We start from the raw sequence: 21,074 nt of genomic DNA, 5'->3' as shown, positions 1-21,074 counted from the left end.
AGTACAGTGCTCAGTAAGTGCTCATAAAGACAGTTGATTGATTGATTGCCACAAGCTCAGGTCATGAAAGCCAGACACCACCCTGGCCAATGTGGGAAAGGGTGCTGAGAGTGCTATGGCAGCAGAAAATGCCATGTGCACTAAAGTCCTCTAGAATGTGTCTGTTTACTGTTATACTGCACTCTCCCAAGTGCTTAGTACAGTGATTTGCCCACAGTAAGCACTCAATAAATATGATTGAAGGAATAAAAGAAGAGTGATTGATTTCAAATTTTGAACTAGAGAACAGGGAATACTAGAAGCAATTTCTCATTATTCCATCTCGCCAAATTAATTTCCCAAAATTTAACATCTCCACAAGGAATACAATTTAGTCGGGAAGGTGGCAATTGGTAATTCTGAGACAAAATTCTGGGCCACCATCAGGCATTGTGATTTCCGGTTATCTGTATGACTCCAGGCAAATCATGGTCACCTAAAGAGAATATTTGTTTGCCAAGTGTTCTAATTCATTCATTCATTCATTCAATCATATTTATTGAGTGCTTACTGTGTGCAGAGCACTGTACTAAGCGCTTGGGAGAGTACAATGCAACAATGAACAGACACATTCCCTGCCCATAACAAGCTTGCAGTCAAGAGAGACATTAATATAAATAAATAAATTACAGATAAGAACATAACTGCTGGGGTCGGTGAACAAAGGGAGAAAGTCAGGGCTACGCAGAAGGTTGTGAGAGAAGAGGAAAGTCAGCGCTACGCAGAAGGTTGTGAGAGAAGAGGAAAGTGAGGCTTAGTCGGGGAAGGCCCCTTGGAGGAAATGTGCGCTCAATAAGACTTTGAAGGTGGAGAGAGTAATTGTCAGATTTGAGGAGGGAGAGCATTCTGATGAGTGGTTATGTAAAGTAGCATGTCTCCTGGAGAAGCAGCATGGCTTAGTGTCAAGAGCATGGGCTTGGGAGGCAGAGGATGTGGGTTCTAATTCCGGCACTGCCACTTGTCTGCAGTGTGACCCTGGGCAAGCCACTTAACTTCTCTGTGTGTCTCAGTTATCTGTAAAATGAGGATTAAGACTGTGAGCCCCATGTGGGACAACCTGATTACCTTGTGTGTACCCCAGTGCTTAGAACAGTGCTTGGCATATAATAAGCACTTAACAAATGCCATCATCATCATCATCATTCAAAGCAAGAGACAAAATTGTCTAATCAAATCTCTCATCCCTTTGGTGGTCTGGGTGGGGAAAGGCTTGTCATATTCAAACATATACCTTCAAAGAAGGCCATTCCACCTTTATACATCTCATCATTCACCAAAGAATTTCTGTTTTTGACAGTGGAATATCAATAAGCATAATATAGCTATAAAAACATCCTGCAGGGTTTTATGTAACAAAATAAAATCCAGACTTTAGTTTTCAGCTGACCTGAAAATGTTATTACAGCTGGGTTGTTTATTCCTGGGTAGCGATGTGATCATGACATCTTGCATCTAGTTCTCTGACTAGAAGAGTATCCTGGAGGATATTCTGGTATTTGAAGCTCCATATACCACTCAAAAGTGTCATGGTGAATTTGCGCAAGATTCAGATGAACTTGCAGCTTCAAGTTTGGGCTGAAAATTGCTCCAAGCCAAATGGCAATTGAAAGGGTACTGGCTATAAGGTACTTTTCACCTCAGCTATAATATATTATGTGAGAAACAATGTGCCCTAATGGAAAAAAAACCCGCACAGGACTTGGAATTAAGAAATATAGGTTTCACTCCCAACTCTGCTACTTGCCTTCTGTGTGACTATGGGCAAGTCATCTAACTTCTCAGTGCCTTAGTTTCTTTATCTGTAAAATGGGAATCAAATGCCTATTCTCCCTCCCTCTCAGACTATGAGTCCTCTGTGGGACAGGGACAGTATCTGATCTGACTGTCTCGTTATCTATCCCAGTGCTTAGCACAATTCTTGACTCAGAGCAAGTGCTTAATATGATGATAACAAATAACTGTATAATAATATTGTAATATATCATATTATAATAATGATGATTTATAATAAATCACTTTATTCACCTATTTCAAAGACTAATAAAAAACAAAAACTTTTTAAAATTCTGTTTTCTTAACATCAAAAGTAAGTATCATTTTATATTCACCAGTATCCTAGGGGTTTAAAGAACTACAAATTGTGGCTAGCTTCTGGCTGACACAAACCCAAATAAATAATATGACTCAGGAGACAGAGGTTTGCTCTAGGAGTTTTAAAGTCAGTCAATCATATCTATTGAGCGCCTTCTGTGTTCAGAGCACTGTAGTAAGAAGTTGGGAGAGTACAGTACAACAATAAACAGACACATTCTGTGCCCACACTGAGCTTACAGTCTAGAAGGGGAGAGAGACATTAATGTAAATAAATACATTACAGATATGGTGTTTGAACTTAATGCAAATCAAGAAAAAGGCAGAACGATAAATTCAATCTCACAGGCAACAAATAATAGATAGGACTGAATTACAAGATTACAGGGGATTTGCACTGTCTTGAACTGTTTTGAGATGCTAATTTTTGTTGATAATACATTTAATAATACATATTGCCTACTTACCCCAGATGAACTGGATTGGGATGAATTTGGTTCAAGGTGGATAGTTTGATATAGGAGGTGAGCAGGTTATAAGGGTAAATGAGTTGGCTGCATATGCATTTCAGTTCCTTTGTTCAGAGTTTTAGAAAATATGTTATCAACTCTAGATTCTTAAAGTAAGTTTCTTGGGAAATTAAAAATGTTGACTTTTTAGTATATATTCACAAAAAAATCTTAGCTTATCTGGTAGTATTTGAATAGAATGTTATCCTGTATTATACACTTTGAGGCATGACATGATTTCTATAGAGTGAACTGACTGTTCAATGCAACTTCAGCATATTTGAGGATGAGTGGTTGTTTATGATTTGAAGACTTTCCATTCTAGAAAATGGTTGTATTAAATCTCTTTTTTAATTTCAGATTGTTGGGTTTTGTTGGTTTTAATTGGCATAAGCTTCACCACTTGATTTGTCTTTGTGTTAACTTGCTTAAAACTGTTTGTCTCTAGCAAGTTGCACAAGGCAGATTTCTTCCAAACTGTCTACTGGATTAAAAAAAAAAATCGAAAAAACAAAATCAGACTGTAGCACCTCATAAATTTAAGGAGATGTTTTTATTTAAGGAAAAAAAAATTTTATACTAAAATGACTAGGGCTGGGCTGTTGGTTTGGTGATAGGATCCGATGTCATCCCCATAAAATATGCTTCTTCTTTCTTATCATGTCAGGACATGACATGATATATTTTCTTATCCAGTGAACATCTGTAATTTATTTTAATGTCTGCCTCTCCCACTAGCTCTTTGAGTGTGGGAACCGTGCCCATTAACTTTACTGTACTCTACCCTTCCAAGTACTTAGTACAGTGATCCGCACATAGTAAGCACTCAATAAAGATTCATCATTTATTGAAATGACTACTTATCCATTCAGACCACCAAAATATCAAAGCAAAAGGTATTTCTTACATGCATATGGTGCCCCAAGACACTGTGTAGGTTGGTGAAATGGCATGCTTTCTCCGTGTGTAGAAGTCAGTTGGAGTTAATTGAAATGACTGTTTTCTTTCAATAGGATGGGCTTACTCCACTCCACTGTGGCGCTAGAAGTGGACATGAACAGGTTGTGGAAATGCTACTTGATCGAGCTGCTCCTATCCTTTCTAAAACGAAGGTAAGGGGTTCTTTGATGGGTTCTTGGAACTCTTGTAGCTGTATTTTTTTACATATTAGATGAAGTTGCAGAGATTGCCTACATGATTTCATAACAATTTTCAGAAGTCATGTTTATTAAATTCTTGAATTCCCTCCAAAATGAATTGACTTCATAATTTATTTATAAGGGTATGGGTGTATAATGCAGCCTTATTTCAGGTGGGAATATTCATTTATTCAAACTGAAAAAAGGGAAAAAGAATACAAGAGCATAATCAGAATACTTGTGCTTGAATTCTTGAACTCTTTTTGAAGGATGAAAGCCCTTAGTTTAGGGGAAATTTTGAATAGAAAAATAACAAAAGTAACACATGTGAGGTGTTAATTCACTTCTTGACAGGAAGTTAAAAATTGTAGGCCAGGAAATTCTGCCCCATAATGATTGTCTTTTTAGACTACTCCACCAGCACCTGGAGTTTTACCAACCCCTAGGAAGTTCCTGTAAGCTAAAGCTATAGGTTTCCTTATTATTTCCAGTACTAACATGAGGCTTCAGGTGCCTGTGGTGAGGGAAGGAAACCCTTTTCTGTCAGTATCCACAATACAGAATGGGTGGGGAGGGTGAGGAAAGTCCAAGGTGGAGGTTTTCCCCTTTCTACTAGCTACTTCTCCTGTCTCCCCAAGGCTGAGTCCAGGTGACTCCGGACTCCAGGTTGACTCACATCTCTTCTCCCCTCATTCATCTCCTGAGCCCAAGATCAGAGACCTCTCACCCAGTTTAAGCCATATCTAAAAGAACAGGTCATATTTAGTTTGGTTGAATCTGCTTCCGATATCTCCCCTCCTTTCTCAAGAGGAAGGAGCATCTAAAGAAGAATTTTGCATGGAATTGTAGATAAAAGATGCTTTCGATCTGTAGAAACTCTGCCCACTTCAAGTATCATGTCTTGCCTGAAGTACTCCCCTCTCTCTTATCCCTCCCTCTTCATGTCTTCACCCCTCACAACCAGGTCACTTCTCATGTCCTAGGGTCCTGCTCTCCCTCCCCCCCCCCTTCTTTCCCTCTTTCCCTGCCTCTCTCTGACCAACATTTTAGAATAGAACATTTCAGGAGTGCTTTAGAAGCACTGAAGTGGCAAGGGTCAAGAAATTGCTGTAGGCAGATCTTACTCCATGATAACGCCCATTAAGGCTGGTGTTTCTGAAAGCGCTGCAAGTCTATAAAATGAAGAGGCTCAGAGCCAAGCCTTCAGAAATCGTAATAGCACCATAATAGTATTGAAGGACCAATTTTACAAACATATGTGACTAGGTGCCTCCACAGCTGCCAGATGGTAATGGTCTATGAGATGCAGAATATTTTTACACTGCATTTTCTTAAGTATTTCTTACAGACAGATCTATTATTTTTTTTTCACAATGAGTAATTGTAATGGGAAGCAGCTTGGTGTAATGGATAGAGCATGGGCCTGGGAGTCAGATGGACATGGGTTCAGAAGGACATGGGTTCTAATCCCAGTTCTTCCACTTGTCTGCTGTGTGGCTTTGGTCAAGTCACTTAACTTTTCTGCACCTCAGTTACCTCATCTGTAAAATGGGAATTAAGACTGTGAACAGAATGTCCAATCTGATTGGCTTGATTTCACCCCAGCACTTAATACAGTGCCTGGCACATAGTAAGTCCTTAACAAATGCCATCAATCAAAATATAAAAATTATCAGTAAATATATAGTGATGGTCTCTAATGTGTGGCCATGGGGGTTAGTACTGTTCTTTTATTTTCACAGGTTCAGGGTTCTTGGTGAAGATCATCACTGGCATACCTTGAGCATTCTCCTCTTACTAATTAACACTATACCATTCCAATGCAGTCTTTTCCCTGGGATAATGTCACAAACCTTATTTCTCTGCTTACTTCTTATTTTGCGAATATAATAATCATGGCCAATTATAGCTCGTTTTGTATTTTTAACTACGGTTTATCCTCAAACTGCAAAATGCATTCTGTTAGCGTGCTGAGTCGCATAAAACTCATCAGCAGACACTATTTTGGTTAATTGCATGCAAATATGTAAGGAAAGATTATTTTCAAAGACTGCTTAGCTAATTTGTGAATTTCTCCATTTTTTTCAGCCTTTAAAAATGTGTTATTCCTATATTCTACTTTCTTTCCCTTCTTTCCTTCCTCCCTGGCAGCAGCCAGTGATTTCTAGTTACAGCAAACTTCCCCACAGATGTTTGCTTGGAACCTTGTCTTTCCTCTTTATGGCCACGTGGGGACACCAAATGTTTGAGGAAAGAAGAAAAGTTTCTTAGCCGCTGCAGCACTAGTCACATCGCTTTAGTGACTTTGAAAACAACTGAGCCTAAAAATCATTTCTCATCAGAATCGCATTGAGTATAAATTATTTAACATATGATGAAGGGAATTCTCAAGAGGAAGGACCTCTAAATCCACCTCCATGAACTTCTTGTCTCCTTTCGTGAATTAATATTACTTTGGTTTTCATTCATTCTTTTGGTATTTATTGAGCACTTACTGTGCGCAGAACACTGTATTAAGCACTTGGGAAAGTACAGTACAGCAATAAAGAGACATATTCCCTTCCCTTCGGTGAATTTCTTTTGGCGTACAATTAAAAAAATTAAGTATATGTGTAAATATATATATACTTAATTTTTTAAATTATAGAAACAAAACTATGTACAAATTATTTAGAAAAGATTATACGCAGAAAATTTCTTGGCAATTTTTTTGGTGGATGGGTTACAGAAAAGACCATTCTAGACTCTAATCTCATTGTAGGCAGGGAATGTGTCTGCTTACTGTTATATTGTACTTTCCCAAGTACTTAATACGGTGCTCTGCACACAGTAATTGCTCAATAAATATGATTGACTGACCAGTCTTAAAAACAGAATCCAAGTTCACCTAACCTAAATAATCAGCATTTCAAAAGGAGACTTTTCAAGGAAACACTGAGTACTATATCTGCTAACACTTGCACTTTGATTTTCATTTCACTTTCACTTTAAGGAGAACCCTTCGAGAGTGTTTTTTGGGGGGGGCGGTTTGGAAAAAGCCCTCCTGGGCAAAAGACTATCGGCCTTGATTTACTATTGACTCCTGTGCTTGATTGCAGAATGGCTTGTCTCCACTGCACATGGCGACACAAGGGGATCATCTAAACTGTGTCCAGCTTCTCCTTCAACATAATGTGCCTGTTGATGATGTCACCAATGACTATTTGACTGCACTGCATGTGGCCGCCCACTGTGGTCACTACAAAGTTGCCAAGGTTCTTTTGGACAAGAAAGCTAATCCGAATGCCAAAGCGCTGGTAAGGACACTCCTGAGCTTCCGTCCAATCCAGGTCATCTCGTTTCTGGAACCATTGTGTAGGGAGTTACTGCCTAAAGTTTTGCTTTTATATTAGAAATGCTGAGAGGGCCAGACATATCTTGGGATGGCAGGGTTTAGGTAAATCAAGAACTGTCCTAGTCTGTTAATAATGTAGCTCTTTGTGGAATCTTCCGAGGTCTATCTCGAAGGTAGACCTTTGAGGACATGTCTCTCTCATCCTTGCCCTGATCCAAGGAACTATGACACTAAGAAAAAGTCATGACAGGTCACAAAATACAGTTTGCCAGTCTGGAAATTCTAGGTACTCGCAGTGACTTGGTTGACTTTGACTAAGACAAAAGGGAATCAGAAAGTTTTCTCCCAAATAATTAGAGAATAATAGAGTTGGTCAACTTCTAAATTTGAATTCTAAAACTTTCTTTCCAAGAGAATGTATTCTCCATCTAGTAAATGATGTGTGCTTTAAATTGAGTCATTTCTTGCCTTGAAATATCCCTTTACATCTTTTTCTTAATGTTAATTTATAGTCAGCTTGCATGACATGTCTTTTAGCTTCTCTTTACCTTTCATTAATTCAATTGTATTCATTGAGCACTTACTATGTGAAGAGCACTGTACTAAGTGCTTGGAAAGAACAATTCAACAATAGAGACAATCCCTGCCCACACTGGGTTTACAGTATAGAAGTTACCTTGGTTTTCTCATCTCTGAAATAGGATTCATACCATCCACTCAGGATTGTTGTCCACTATAATTTTTGAGTATGAAGAATGGCAATAATAATGAGAAGCAGCATGGCCTGGGAGTCAGAAAGTCATGGGTTCTAATCCCAGATCCACCACTTGTCTGCTGTGGGACCTTGGGCAAGTCATTTCACTTCTGGATCTTGGTTACCTCATCTGCGAAATGAGGCTTGAGACTGTGAGCCCCACAAGGGACAGGGAATGTGTTCAACCTGATTTGCTTGTATCCACCCTAGTACTTAGTACAGTGCTTGGTACAGAGTAAACACTTAACAAATACCTCAATTATCATTATTATTATAATCCCAGGTTCACCATTTGTCTGTTGTATAACCTTGGGCAAATTACTTCACTTCTCTGTGCCTCAGTTATCTCATCTATAAAATGGGGATTAAGACTCTGAGCCTCATGTAGGACATAAACTGTATCCACCCTGATTGTCTTGTATCTACCCCTGCACTGAGTACAGTACCTGGCACAGAGTAAGTGCCTAGCAAATACCATAAAAACCTGTTATTGTCAAATTTTTTTTCCTATTTAAAGGATGTTTAAAGACATTACCCTATGTTAGAACTAGAGAGGCAGAAAGAAAGAGGGGAGACTTTCTTTTTCCCCCTCTAGACTGTAAGCTCACTGTGGGCAGGGAATGTGTCTACCAATTCTGTTGAGAAGCAGCATGGTGTAGTGGATAGAGCACAGGCTTAGGAGCTATAAGGTCATGGGTTCTAGTCCTGGCTCTGTCCCTTGTCTGCAGTGTGACCTTGAGCAAGTCACTTAACTTCTCTGTGCCTCAATTACCTCATCCATAAAATCGGAATTGAATCTGTGAGCCCCAAATGGGATAGGGAATGCGTCCAACCCAATTTGCTTGTATCCACCTCAGCGCTTAATACAGTGCCTGCCACATAGTAAGCACTTAACAAATACCATAATTATTATTGTGATTATTACTCGTCCAAGTGTTTAGTGCAGTGCTCTGCACACAGTAAGTGCTCAACAAATACAATTGATTGATCAATATTCCTTTTCCAGTAAGTGCAATCAATGAACAGCAGTTATTGAGCACTTCCTCTGTGTGGAATATTGTACTAAGGGCTTGGGAGAATATAATAGAGTTAGTAGACATAATGTCTGTCCTCAGGGAGTTTGCAATCTCTAAATGATGGGGGGAGTGGTGATGGGGAACACAAAGGATGTCTAGGGGCCAGAGAGGCCACCAGATTGGATCAGAGAACCAAAAAGAAGAGAGCTCATCCTTTAGAATGAAGCTTGTTCTGGGCAGGGAAAGTGCCCACCAACTCTCTCATTTTGTTATGTTGTACTCTCCCAAGTGCTTAGTACAGTGCTCTGCACCGCGTTATGGCTCAATAAATATGATTAATTGATTGAACAGGTGGTTCGAAACTTGACTGTTCTCACCTCTCTTCCTGTCCCCCTAACACCCTTCCTGTAAGTCCTCCTATTCTCCCCCAGCCTGCTCTTCCCTAACCCCTCAGGTACTTCTCAGAGGGAATAGCAGACAGGTATGATTTCTGCATTAGTATAAAAATTGATACCACACTCATCATTTTGCCTGCTCAATTAATTTGTCTGCGCCTAATGTTCCTTATCTGTAAAAGGAAGATTAAATACCTAATAATAATAATTGTGGTATTTAAGTACTTACTATATGCCAAGAACTGTACTAAATGCTGGGGTGGATACAAACAAATCAGGTTAGACACAGTCCCTGTCCCATGTGGAGCTCACAGTCTCAGTCCCCATTTTGCAAATGAGGTAACTGAGGCACAGAAGAAGTGATTGATTGCCCAAGGTCACACAGGAGACAAGTGGTAGAGCTGAGATTAAAACCCATGACCTTCTGACTCCCAAGCCTGTGCTCTAGCCATTATGCCATGCTATTTCTTCCTCCCTCTTAGAATGTAAGCTCCGTGTGGGACAGAGACTGTGTGTAATCTGATTAAAGATCATTTTGGGCAGGGAAACTGCCTACCAACTGTTATATTGTACTGTCCCAAGCTTTTAGTCCATTGCTCTGCCCACAGTAAGCACCCAATATGATCAATTAATTATCCTGTATCTATCCCAGCCCTTAATTCACTGTTTGGCAATCAATCATATTTATTAAGTGCTTACTGTGTGCGGAGCACTGTACTAAGCACTTGAGAGGGTACAGCCCAACAATAAAACAGACATATTCCCTCCCCACAGTGTATTTACAATCTAGAGAGACATACCAAGCACTTAAAAAATACCATTATCATTATTATATGAGAAGCATTATGCTCTAGTGGAAAGAGCATTGGCTGAGGACCTGGGTTCTAATCCTGTCTTTGCCACTTACCTGTGTGTATCCTTCGGCAAGTCACTTCACTTCCTAGTTCCTCACGTCTCTCATCTGTAAAATGGGGAATATCTACTTTCCTTCCTGCTTAGAATGTGAGTCCCATGTGGGACCTGATTATCTTTTATCTACCCGAGCCCTTAGTACAGTGCTTGGCACATGGTAAGCAGTTAACAAACATTATTATTGTTATTATACAGTGGTTATTACAATTACTTTCTCTTCCTGCTCCTTGAAGGTGAAATAGGGGTGCAGGGTGAGTTCTAGTAGACCTAGTACTTGTAGAGAACCAGAATGAGTTAGGATAAGATCCCAGTTCTTTTCCAAAGAAGAGTTTCCATGGAAGAGTAGGTCTTTGCTTGTGGAAACATCATCACCCCCACCACCCCACTTTCTGATTTATCTAATTGAGGTATGCTAATGATACCAATTTCATTTTGCTCCCATTTTGAGCCTTGGGCAGATTACAGAATTTGCCCTTTAGCAATTGAGGGAGACCACTAGAGTTGGAGGAGCAACCAGTGGCCCCTTTGCAGGTGGTGAGTAACTGGAGCCGGGTGCAAATAGGAAGACCATCTCATATGAGGAAGAAGGGTGGTTTTTTAATGGTATTTGTTTAGTACTTAACTTTGTGCCAGGCGCTGCTGGGATTGATACAAGATAATTAGGTTGGACATAGTCCCTATCCCATATAGGGCTCACAGTCTTAATCCCCATTATATTGATGAAATAACTGAAGCACAGAGAAGTTGAGTGACTTACCCAAGGTAACACAGCAGACAGGTTGCAGAGTTGTACATGGCCCCACATTTTTAAATGATCCAGGTCCAGATTGGGCTTGGGTAATGAGAACTATAAGACACACACCTTCTGAAAATGATTATCAATTTCCCTTTGATTTTCAGGGAAATCAATGCATTTACAATAACAAACCATCAAATATGTAACAGTCTGCTCCTAGAGAATCAGATTACCTTTAAATGATCATATTTATGAACACTCATGTATTTTATGCTCCCAAGCAGTTAGCTCAGGATTCTGAACACAGTAAGCACTCAGTAAATACCATTTATTGATTAATAATGGTGGTATTTGTTAAGTGCTTATTAAGTGCTCAACAGTTTATTAAGCCCTGAAATAAATGCAAGATGTGGATCTGCCTTATACTGAAATCATCTCTCAAAGCAGTCTGGGAAAAGAGGATAAAGTATTAGCAACATGACTCATTTTTCCACAGGGGGAAAAAGTCCTACAATGGGAAGTGGAATTTTCTGTCCTTTTCCTTTGTCCTTGGCTATTTCCCAATGTATTAAGCACTTAACCAGTCATGCTTTGCTGACGCATGACCAGTGAGCAATGGAAGGGATTCAGGTCCCGCCGTTATCCACTCTGCAGGGTATCTGACCTACGTTTTGCAGCAGGGTGCTGGCAATTTTACAGTGCCCCCTCTCAGTCTGAATTACATAGCCCCCTGGCAGCAGTGAGCCAGCACAAAATGAATGAGAGTGCTAAAGAGGAATCAGTTTTACTGGATTAAATAATAGACTGAATAACTGAGTTCACTAGTCCTCCAAAACAAGCAATCCCCAAGTATCCCTGCTATCGAGATATCGTCTCTGTAAGAGAACGCAAAATAATCCCAGAGCCGGGAAGGGAACTCTGCTTTGATCACAACCCTCCACTGTTCTGAGGAATCCTAGCGAGCCTGGTCTCGCGATTGCTGATACCTGGATTAATAACAAGAAGACATTACATTTATATTAAGGCCAATTAATCAATGAATATATTTATATTAATATCTGTCTCCTCCTCTAGATTGTCAGTTCATCATGAGCAGGAAATATGTTTGTTTATTGTTATATTGTATTCATTCATTCAGTCGTGTTTATTGGGCGCTTACTGTGCAGAGTGCTATACTAAGCGTTTGGGAGAGTACAAAGTAACAATAGTACAGTGCTCTTACACAGTAAGTGCTCAATAAATACTATTGACTGACTGACTGACTGACTTGCCTGACTGACTGACAAGATGAGATATGTCTCAGGAGCCCATCCTTTCCCCTGAGAGTTTGCTGAAGCTGAACTTAGCCGAGAGACACCTCTCTCGAAGCAGTTTTCAAAAGAAGCTAAAAAGATTTTGGCAGTGGAAACATGCATGGATCTTGCTTTTAAGTGGTGGGCGGTAGGTGCGGTGGGGGAGAGGGCTCAGTCCCAGGTAGTGATTGGGAGGATGGGATCTGGAGGTTTGGAAGTCTGATCTAGGGGTCTGCTTGGGGTAGGCCTCGTCTTCCGCCCAATCTGACACATGAGCTAAGCGTAGGCAGAAAATGAAAATAATTCCCTGGACACATCTGGGCTCAGGATCCCTTCTCGTACAGAGTTAAGTGGCAGGTTTTCTAGGGATCCTCACAGAAGAAGAGGGTAGGGGACTTGCAAATTTCCTTCAGTTTCCGCAACTACCGGCACTGCACTTCTAGCCTCCACCATACTGTATCCCTCTTGGTATGATGATAATAATAATAATTGGGGTATTTGCTAACGCTTACTATGTGTCAAGCACTGTACTGAGTGCTAGAGCAGATTCACACTGAGCAGACTGGACACAAATAAGGAAACCGAGATATACAAAAGTTCAAAGATCACCCAGGAAGCAAAAGACAGAGCTGGGATTAGAATCAAGGTTTCCTGATGCCCAGGATTATATTCTTTTTACTAGGCCACACTGCTTCTCATCTTTTCTTCTCTACACAAGCACTAAGGATTCAGAAATTCCATGCTAAATGGATTAAATTTATGTGCCTGGGAATTGTATATAGGTGGAGATATGGGTCTGGGCTGTATTTGTGCCAGAAAACTGATAGATTGGACCCAGTTGGGTTCTAAAATATCTGCTTGTGCAGACTTTTACTTAGCCTTAATAGAGGAAGCAGAGGCCTGGTATCTGGGAGGGAGAGCCTAAGAGAGTTCTTTGCAAGAGAGGAGATTTTGGTAACTGCATATTTAATAATAATAATAATGTTGGTATTTGTTAAGCACATACTATGTGCCAAACACTGTTCTAAGTGCTGGGGAAGATACAGGGTCATCAGATGTACCACATTTATTCATTCAATAATATTTATTGAGCGCTTACTAGGTTCAGAGCACTGTACTAAGCTTGGAATGTACAATACGGCAACAGATAGAGACAATCCCTGCCCAATGATGGGCTCACAGTCTAATCGGGGGAGACAGACTGCAGAGCAAAACAGAACAATAGGCTTGCAGTCATTATCCCCTTTTTATAGATGAGGTAACTGAGGCCCAGAGAAGTTAAGTGACTTGCCCAAAGTCACACAGCTGACAAGTGGCAGAGGCAGGATTAGAACCCATATTGCCATTGTTCTTGTCTGTCCGTCTCCCCCGATTAGACTGTAAGCCCGTCAAACGGCAGGGACTGTCTCTATCTGTTGCCGACTTGTTCATCCCAAGCGCTTAGTACAGTGCTCTGCACATAGTAAGTGCTCAATAAATACTATTGAATGAATGAACCTCTGACTCCCAAGCCCGTGCTCTTTCCACTAAACCATGCTCCTTCTCTAATTTTATGCTTTCTATAAATATTGCATCTTAATAGATGCAGTAATTGCTTCTACCTCCTATACATCTCCTTGGCCTTCCTTCAGTATCTTTGAGGCTTGAGAGATCTACATAGCCTAAGATCACAAGGGAAAAATATTTCCAGAAACCTTCATTTCAATCCCAATTATTCATTAATATCCCTCTATTTTATAAGCTCCTCTACACTGTAAGTTTATTGTGGGGAGGGAATGTGTCTACCAACTCTGTTACGTTGCAGTCTCCCAAGTGCATAGCACAGTACTCTGCACACATTAAGTGCCCAATAAATATGATTGATTATGTTTTTACTTACACATGTCCCTATTCCAAGTTTTAAATGCACCCACTATGATATCCTCATAATGTAACAGGTGTTTCATGCTCTCATCTTAAAATCAAAAATTCAAATAGTTTCATTACTGTGGCAAAATAGATTTTCTGTCATAGCATCTGTTATATTGTCCTCTCCCAAGCACTTAGTACACTGCTCTGCATATAGTAAGTACTCAATAAATATGATCGATTGATTGAATGTATTTCAGTAAAACAAACATGAACTGTGGTGTAACTAAAATATATGTTCCCTTTACAGAATGGTTTTACACCTCTTCATATCGCCTGTAAGAAGAACCGAATTAAAGTTATGGAGCTTCTACTGAAACATGGTGCATCTATCCAAGCGGTCACTGAGGTAAAAGGAAACAGTTGTCTGGAGACTAGTATTAATTTGTATTTTAATGAACATCACTTTACCTTTCTGAGGTCAGTCTTCTTTCCAGTAAGATAGGGTTTGCAAGTTGTAACACCACGTATTTTAACTACTCAGAAAGAACTTAATAGAGGCCTAAACCCTGGTTCGTTACAAGCTGACAACCTCTTCCACAGTGGCCTTGATTTTGAAGTTGGTGCAGTTTGTCTGCACAGGTGAGGCCCGTAGGATGTGAAGTAAATAAGAATAGATACCTAGAAAAGTCTAGAATATCAGAGTGCTCCCTGAGGACGAGAGGCAGACAGGCAAGTCTCCACTGTTTCCCTCATAGATTCTACCATGGGTGTCAGACACCTGGCACTGTCATGGTATTTGTTTGGCATAGTTGTGGCATTGTTAAGGGCTTACTATGTGCAAAGCATTGTTCTTAGAGCTAGGGTAGATACAAGCTAATCAGGTCTCACGTGGTGCTAACAATCTAAGAAGGTGGTAGAGAAGCAGCATGGCCGATTGGAAAGAGCACGGGCTTGAGAGTCAGAGCTCATGGGTTCTAATCCAGGCTCCACCACTTGTCAGCTGTGTGACATTGGGCAAGTCATTTAACTTCTTTGTGCCTCAGTTACCTCATCTGTAAAATGGGGACAAAGAGTGTGAGCCCCGTGCGGGACAACCTGCGTACCTTTTATCTACCCCAGCACTTAGAACAGTGCTTGGCACATAGTAAGTGCTTAACAAATACCAACATTATTATTATTATTATAAGAACAGGTATTGAAGGCCTGTTTTGCAGATAATAATAATGTTGGTATTTGTTAAGCACTTACGTGCAGAGCACTGTTCTAAGCACTGGGGTAGATACAGGGAATGAGGTTGTCCCACGTGAGGCTCACAGTCTTCATCCCCATTTTACAGATGAGGGAACTGAGGCACAGAGAAGTGAAGTGACTTGCCCACAGTCACATAGCTGACAAGGGGCAGAGTCGGGATTTGAACCCATGACCTCTGACTCCCAAGCCTGGGCTCTTTCCACTGAGCCACGCTGCAGATGAGGGAACTGAGGCACAGAGAAGTTAAGTGAGTTGCACAGTGTCACACAGCAGGTAAATGGCAGAGCAGGGTTAGAACCCAGGTCCTCTGACTCCTGGCTATTGGCCAAACAAGATTTGTTGGCTATCAGGTGGTGAAAGCTGTGCAGCTGACACCCATCTTTACCCTTCTTTAATGGAGGCCCAGAACTAGGTTGGAAGGCTGGGTTTGCACTCATTCTTTGGTGCCAGACTAGTCTTGGGAGGAGAGAGTCTTCCTGCCTGCAACATGTGTAAATTCTGTTTCCCTCTGTGAATCTGTGGCCTCCCAGGCCTTCTCTCTAGGAGATAGAAACTATGGGAAAGGAAGGATGAATAGAAGGGTCAGATCTCTGTGGGTTAATTCATGAATGTGCAAAGGAGTTTGGAAAAAGACTAATTATAATTGTTTCCAGAGTGAACCTGACCTTATGTTGAAAACCGAGAGTTCACATTTATTTTGGAAGGCCCGTGGACCATTTTGAAAATCAAGACTTTCTCAAATTTGACAGCAGGTCTACTGGGTGGCAGAAGAGGAGTTGGAAGGGGTAGGCTAGCCTCATAATGCAGATGGGAGGTAATGGAGGTCAGATCCATCCTACCCATCATGATGACTAGCCTCATAATTCAGATTGGAGGTAATGGAGGTCAGATCCATCCTACCCATTATGATGGATCACAACCCTGTGGATCAAATTCTACAAAGTACAAGAGAATCCATTTTCCCTGCTCCTCATGAGGTTTAGAGCAGTTGGCCCAGTGAATGTCACCTCTCTCTCCTGACATCCCACATAGCATTCTCTCCAAGGGAAGCTCTGTGGGCGGCCTTAGCTATTCGTAACTCTTTCTTCCCCAGGTTGCTTTTTCTATGTGTGAGCGGAATAATCTTGATGAAATTAGATTGCTCACAGTGCACGTGATAAATGTAATATCATACAGTTCAATAATATGATGTGAAGGCTCTAAACTATTTATTCATTAGCATTTTCTTTCCTTATTTTTCCCCAGTCGGGTCTCACTCCAATCCATGTTGCTGCCTTTATGGGACATGTAAATATAGTATCACAACTTATGCATCATGGAGCGTCACCAAATACTACTAATGTGGTAAGAATCTTTTATTCTACAGAGAATAGGGGGAGATGCTGAAAAGCCAATGCAAAAGTATTGTTACCTGGTACTCTACCAACCAGAGAACTGTAGCATTGGGCATTTCTGTTATTCCCAATACTTTACCTATCTCAGCCAATGGAATCCTGGTGGAGAACCCTTCCTCAGCAATTCTATCATGATCGGAGTCCTGTATATTTGAGTCTTCCCTGAGGTAGAATCAAGTTGTCTGCCTTTCTCCTGGAGGATTGCCAAAGGTCTTGGTGGGGAGGGCTGTTTTAAGCAGGCAGCTCAGGCCAGAGGCAAACTTTTCTGCTAATCCAGTTAATTAAACAGTTTTCCCTCTTGCATCAGCTTCAGTTTGGGGATTGCCCAATTTCCAGAGACTGCATCCTCACCGAATACTTGAGCCCAAAGCCAATTTCAGTTAACAAATTGTAAGCTTCCCAAGGGCAGGGGTTGTGGGCAGGGGTCTTGTCTATCTACTCTGTTATACTCTCTCAAGTGCATAATACAGTGCTCTCCACACACAGTATGCACACATGTAACCAAACTCTACCATGTTAATTACAATATCAGCCTCCTTGCTGACCTCTCTGCCTTTAGTCTCACCCCACTCCAGTCCTTACTTCAATCTGCTGCCTGAATCATTTTTCTTCAAAAACTTTCAGGCCTTATTTCCCCACTACTCAATAACCTCCCTAGTTGCCAATCAACCTCTGCATCAAACAGAAACTCCTCCCCACTGGCTTTAAAGCAATTTCCTTGCCCCCTCCTACCTCACCTCGCTACTCTTCTACTACAACTCAGCCTGCACACTTCGCTCCACTAATGCCAACCTACTCACTGTAACTCAATCTCATCTTTCTTGCCACTGACCTCTCGCCCACATCCTGCCTCTGTTCTGGAACGTCCTCCCTCTTCATATCCGACAGTTACTCTCCCCACATTCAAAGGCTTATTGAAGGTACACCTCCTCCAAGAGGCCTTCCCTGGCTAAGCTTTCCTTTCCTCTTCCCCCAGTCCCTTCTGCACCACCTTGACTAGCTCCCTTAATTCATCTCCCCTCCCAGCCCCGCAGCACTTATGTACATATCTTTAATTTTATATTAATGCCTGTCTCCCCGTCTAGACTGTAAGATCACTGTGGGCAGGGAATGTGTCTGTTATATTTTTACATAGTGCTCTCCGCAGCACTTAATACAGCACTCTGCACACAGTAAGCTGTCAATAAATACGATTGACTGACTGACTGACACAGTAAGAACTCAATAAATATCATTGATTGAATTATGAAATTCTCACTAGTCCTCTGTTTGATCTATGCAAAGCCCTTCCCAAGCAGGCTGACTCTAATTAACCTGAATTGTTCACTTAACCAGCCCTTCCCATTCTCCCAGCTTTCAGGGTATTTTTTAATAGTCTTTGCTAGGCACTTACTTTGTGCCGGACATGGTACTAAGAGCCCTTTCCTCTCCACCCAAACGGCTACCTTACTGTTACGGGCACTCGTTATATCCCGGCTAGACTACTGTGTCAGCCTTCTCTCTGACCTCCCTTCCTCCTCTCTCGCCCCGCTCCGGTCTATTCTTCACTCCGCTGCCCGGCTCATCTTCCTGCAGAAACGATCTGGGCATGTCACTCCCCTTCTTAAACATCTCCAGTCGTTGCCTATCAACCTCCGCTCCAAACAGAAACTCCTCACTCTAGGCTTCAAGGCTCTCAATCACCTTGCCCCTTCCTACCTCTCCTCCCTTCTCTCTTTCTACCGCCCACCCCGCACGCTCCGCTCCTCTGCCGCCCACCTCCTCACCGTCCCTTGGTCTCGCCTATCCCGCTGTCGACCCCTGGGTCACGTCCTCCCGCGGTCCCGGAACGCCCTCCCTCCTCACCTCCGCCAAACTAATTCTCTTTCCCTCTTCAAAACCCTACTTAAAACTCACCTCCTCCAAGAGGCGTCCCCAGACTGAGCTCCTCTTCTCCCTCTACTCCCTCTGCCATCCCCCCTTTACCTCTCCGCAGCTAAAGCCTCATTTTCCCCTTTTCCCTCTGCTCCTCCACCTCTCCCTTCCCATCCCCACAGCACTGTACTCGTCCGCTCAACTGTATATATTTTCGTTACCCTATTTATTTTGTTAATGAATTGTACATCGCCTTGATTCTATTTAGTTGCCATTGTTTTTACGAGATGTTCTTCCCCTTGACTCTGTTTATTGCCATTGTTCTTGTCTGTCCGTCTCCCCCGATTAGACTGTAAGCCCGTCAAACGGGATGGACTGTCTCTATCTGTTGCCGACTTGTTCATCCCAAGCGCTTAGTACAGTGCTCTGCACATAGTAAGCGCTCAATAAATACTATTGAATGAATGAATGAAAGAGGTGGGGTAGATACAGGCTAATTAGGTTGGACAAAGGCCATGCCCCACGTGGGGCTCACAGTCTTAATCCCCATTTCACAGATGAGGTAACTGAAGCACAGAAAAGTTAAGTGACTTGCGCAAGGTCACACCACACACAAGTGGCAACGCCAGGAATAAAGCCTAGGTCCTTCTGACTCCTAGGCCCATGCTCTATTAGGGCACGCTATTTCTTTAACGTTTTATAGGGTAACACATTTTATAGTGTACTTGCAAAACAGGAAATGGTTGTGCTGATTTCCTTGCAATTTTTAGTCAGGAGTAGATAGACTTTGCGATGAGGCTAGCTTTATTCAGAACTACTTTGACTGACGGAGCATCTCGGATCTGGAACACCAAAAGCCTCTTTGCCTTTTAAGGCAGGATCTGTGCTTGTCAACAGATTGCAGCAGATTGTGAGGACATATTGCATGTGTCCGCACCATCATTTCAGACACTGTTTCTGCAGTGAAAGCTGGGCCGGTCAGACAGCCTGCAGAAAAAAATAAGAAAAATATAAAAGGAACTGTAGTAAGAGGTTTTCATCATGTTGTTTGCATTTCTCCCTCAGTGTTTTTCACACCGCAGTACAGTTATAAAAAGCAAATAGACTCTGAATGCAGGTCAGTGTTATCATTTGTTCTGAATTTGTTGCACAAGATTCTATAAACAAATGATCTCAAGTTTGAAAAGCACATGCTTCCAGTGACCCAACAAAGCACAAATAATTTCTAAAATCCCCTTTGATTCTTTAGTTCTTTTATGGTGTACCTATTTAACCTAGGGTTTTTATAGTCATTGTATTTTCCCTGCAAGGCAGTGCCAGGATTTCAGAGATGATCTCTGTGGGTGAGTGTGTGAACATCTGCAGTGATTCTAAATGTTTCAGAGGAAATGGCATCATGAGCAAGCTCTTAAATCAGTGCAGTAAAATACATTTTTTAAGACACACACACACACACACACACACACACTGCATCATCAGATTAGAAGCAAACCCTAAAATGAATTGTCTCCTGAGAGACCTAGAATTCATTCAATAGTATTTATTGAGCGCTTACTATGTGCAGAGCACTGTACTAAGCACTTGGAATGTACAAATCGGCAACAGATAGAGACAGCCCCTGCCCATTGACGGGCTTACAGTCTAACCGGGGGAGACAGACAGACAAAAACAAAAGCAATAAATTTTCACATTCCATCCACCAATCAATCAATCATCTTTATTGAGTGCTTACTGTGTGCAGAGCACTGTATTAAGCCTTTGGGAGATCTAACAATTGAACAGAGTTGGTAGATACATTCCCTGCCCACAGTGAATTTACAGTCAGATGGGGAAGGCAGACATTCATATGAATAAATATATTACAGATATGTACTGCAGGGCTAGGAGAGGGGTGTGTGAATAAAGGGACCAAATCAGGACAATGCAGAAGGAGTGGGAGAAGAGGGAATGAGGGCTTAGTTAGGGAAGGCGACTTGGAGGAGATGTACCTTCAATTAGGCTTTGAAGATGGGGAGAGTAATCATCTTTCAGATACGAAGAGGGAAAATGTTCTAGGGCCAGAGGCAAGATGTATCCACCATATGGAAATGCTAAGGAACACTTATACTATGATTGCTTCAAAATGACTCATGGTTTTAGTGCACTCACAAAAGGCCACTGTCCTATGGAACCATTATCAATGATCTGCTTGTGCTGCTTTGTGCCAGAGAGGAGAAACTGCACTTCATATGGCAGCCAGAGCCGGCCAAGCAGAAGTTGTGCGGTACCTGGTACAAAATGGAGCCCAGGTGGAAGCGAAAGCAAAGGTATGCTTATCCTATCTGTACTGGGTTTTGATATAATCAAACTTCTCAACTGCCTGACATGCTACACTCCCATAATTCTTTGCTCTGTTCTCTTCTTTTTTAATAACAAAGTACTCACTTTGTCTTCATTTTTCTTGAAAAGATAGAGTGGGAAAAAAATAGGCTTATATTTAAGTAGTATTTTATGCACGAACCTAGAGA

The 21,074-nt window shown here is 41.5% G+C and overlaps 1 protein-coding gene across 29 annotated transcripts in view; it reads left to right on the top strand.

Annotated features, from left to right (window-relative positions):
• ANK3 (ankyrin 3) overlaps window positions 1-21,074 on the top strand; it is a 678,945-nt gene that overhangs the window by 519,934 nt on the left and 137,937 nt on the right. For all 29 annotated transcript variants that reach the window (XM_029059625.2, XM_029059631.2, XM_029059622.2 and 26 more), the window contains 5 exons: window positions 3,653-3,751; window positions 6,877-7,074; window positions 14,376-14,474; window positions 16,565-16,663; window positions 20,775-20,873. In XM_029059625.2, coding sequence (XP_028915458.1) covers window positions 3,653-3,751; window positions 6,877-7,074; window positions 14,376-14,474; window positions 16,565-16,663; window positions 20,775-20,873 — 594 coding nt within the window. The remainder of the gene's footprint in view (window positions 1-3,652; window positions 3,752-6,876; window positions 7,075-14,375; window positions 14,475-16,564; window positions 16,664-20,774; window positions 20,874-21,074) is intronic.

Source organism: Ornithorhynchus anatinus, chromosome 3, assembly GCF_004115215.2.
Source record: "Ornithorhynchus anatinus isolate Pmale09 chromosome 3, mOrnAna1.pri.v4, whole genome shotgun sequence".
Taxonomy (NCBI): domain Eukaryota; kingdom Metazoa; phylum Chordata; class Mammalia; order Monotremata; family Ornithorhynchidae; genus Ornithorhynchus; species Ornithorhynchus anatinus.
This window is presented reverse-complemented; position numbering and strand designations above follow the sequence as displayed.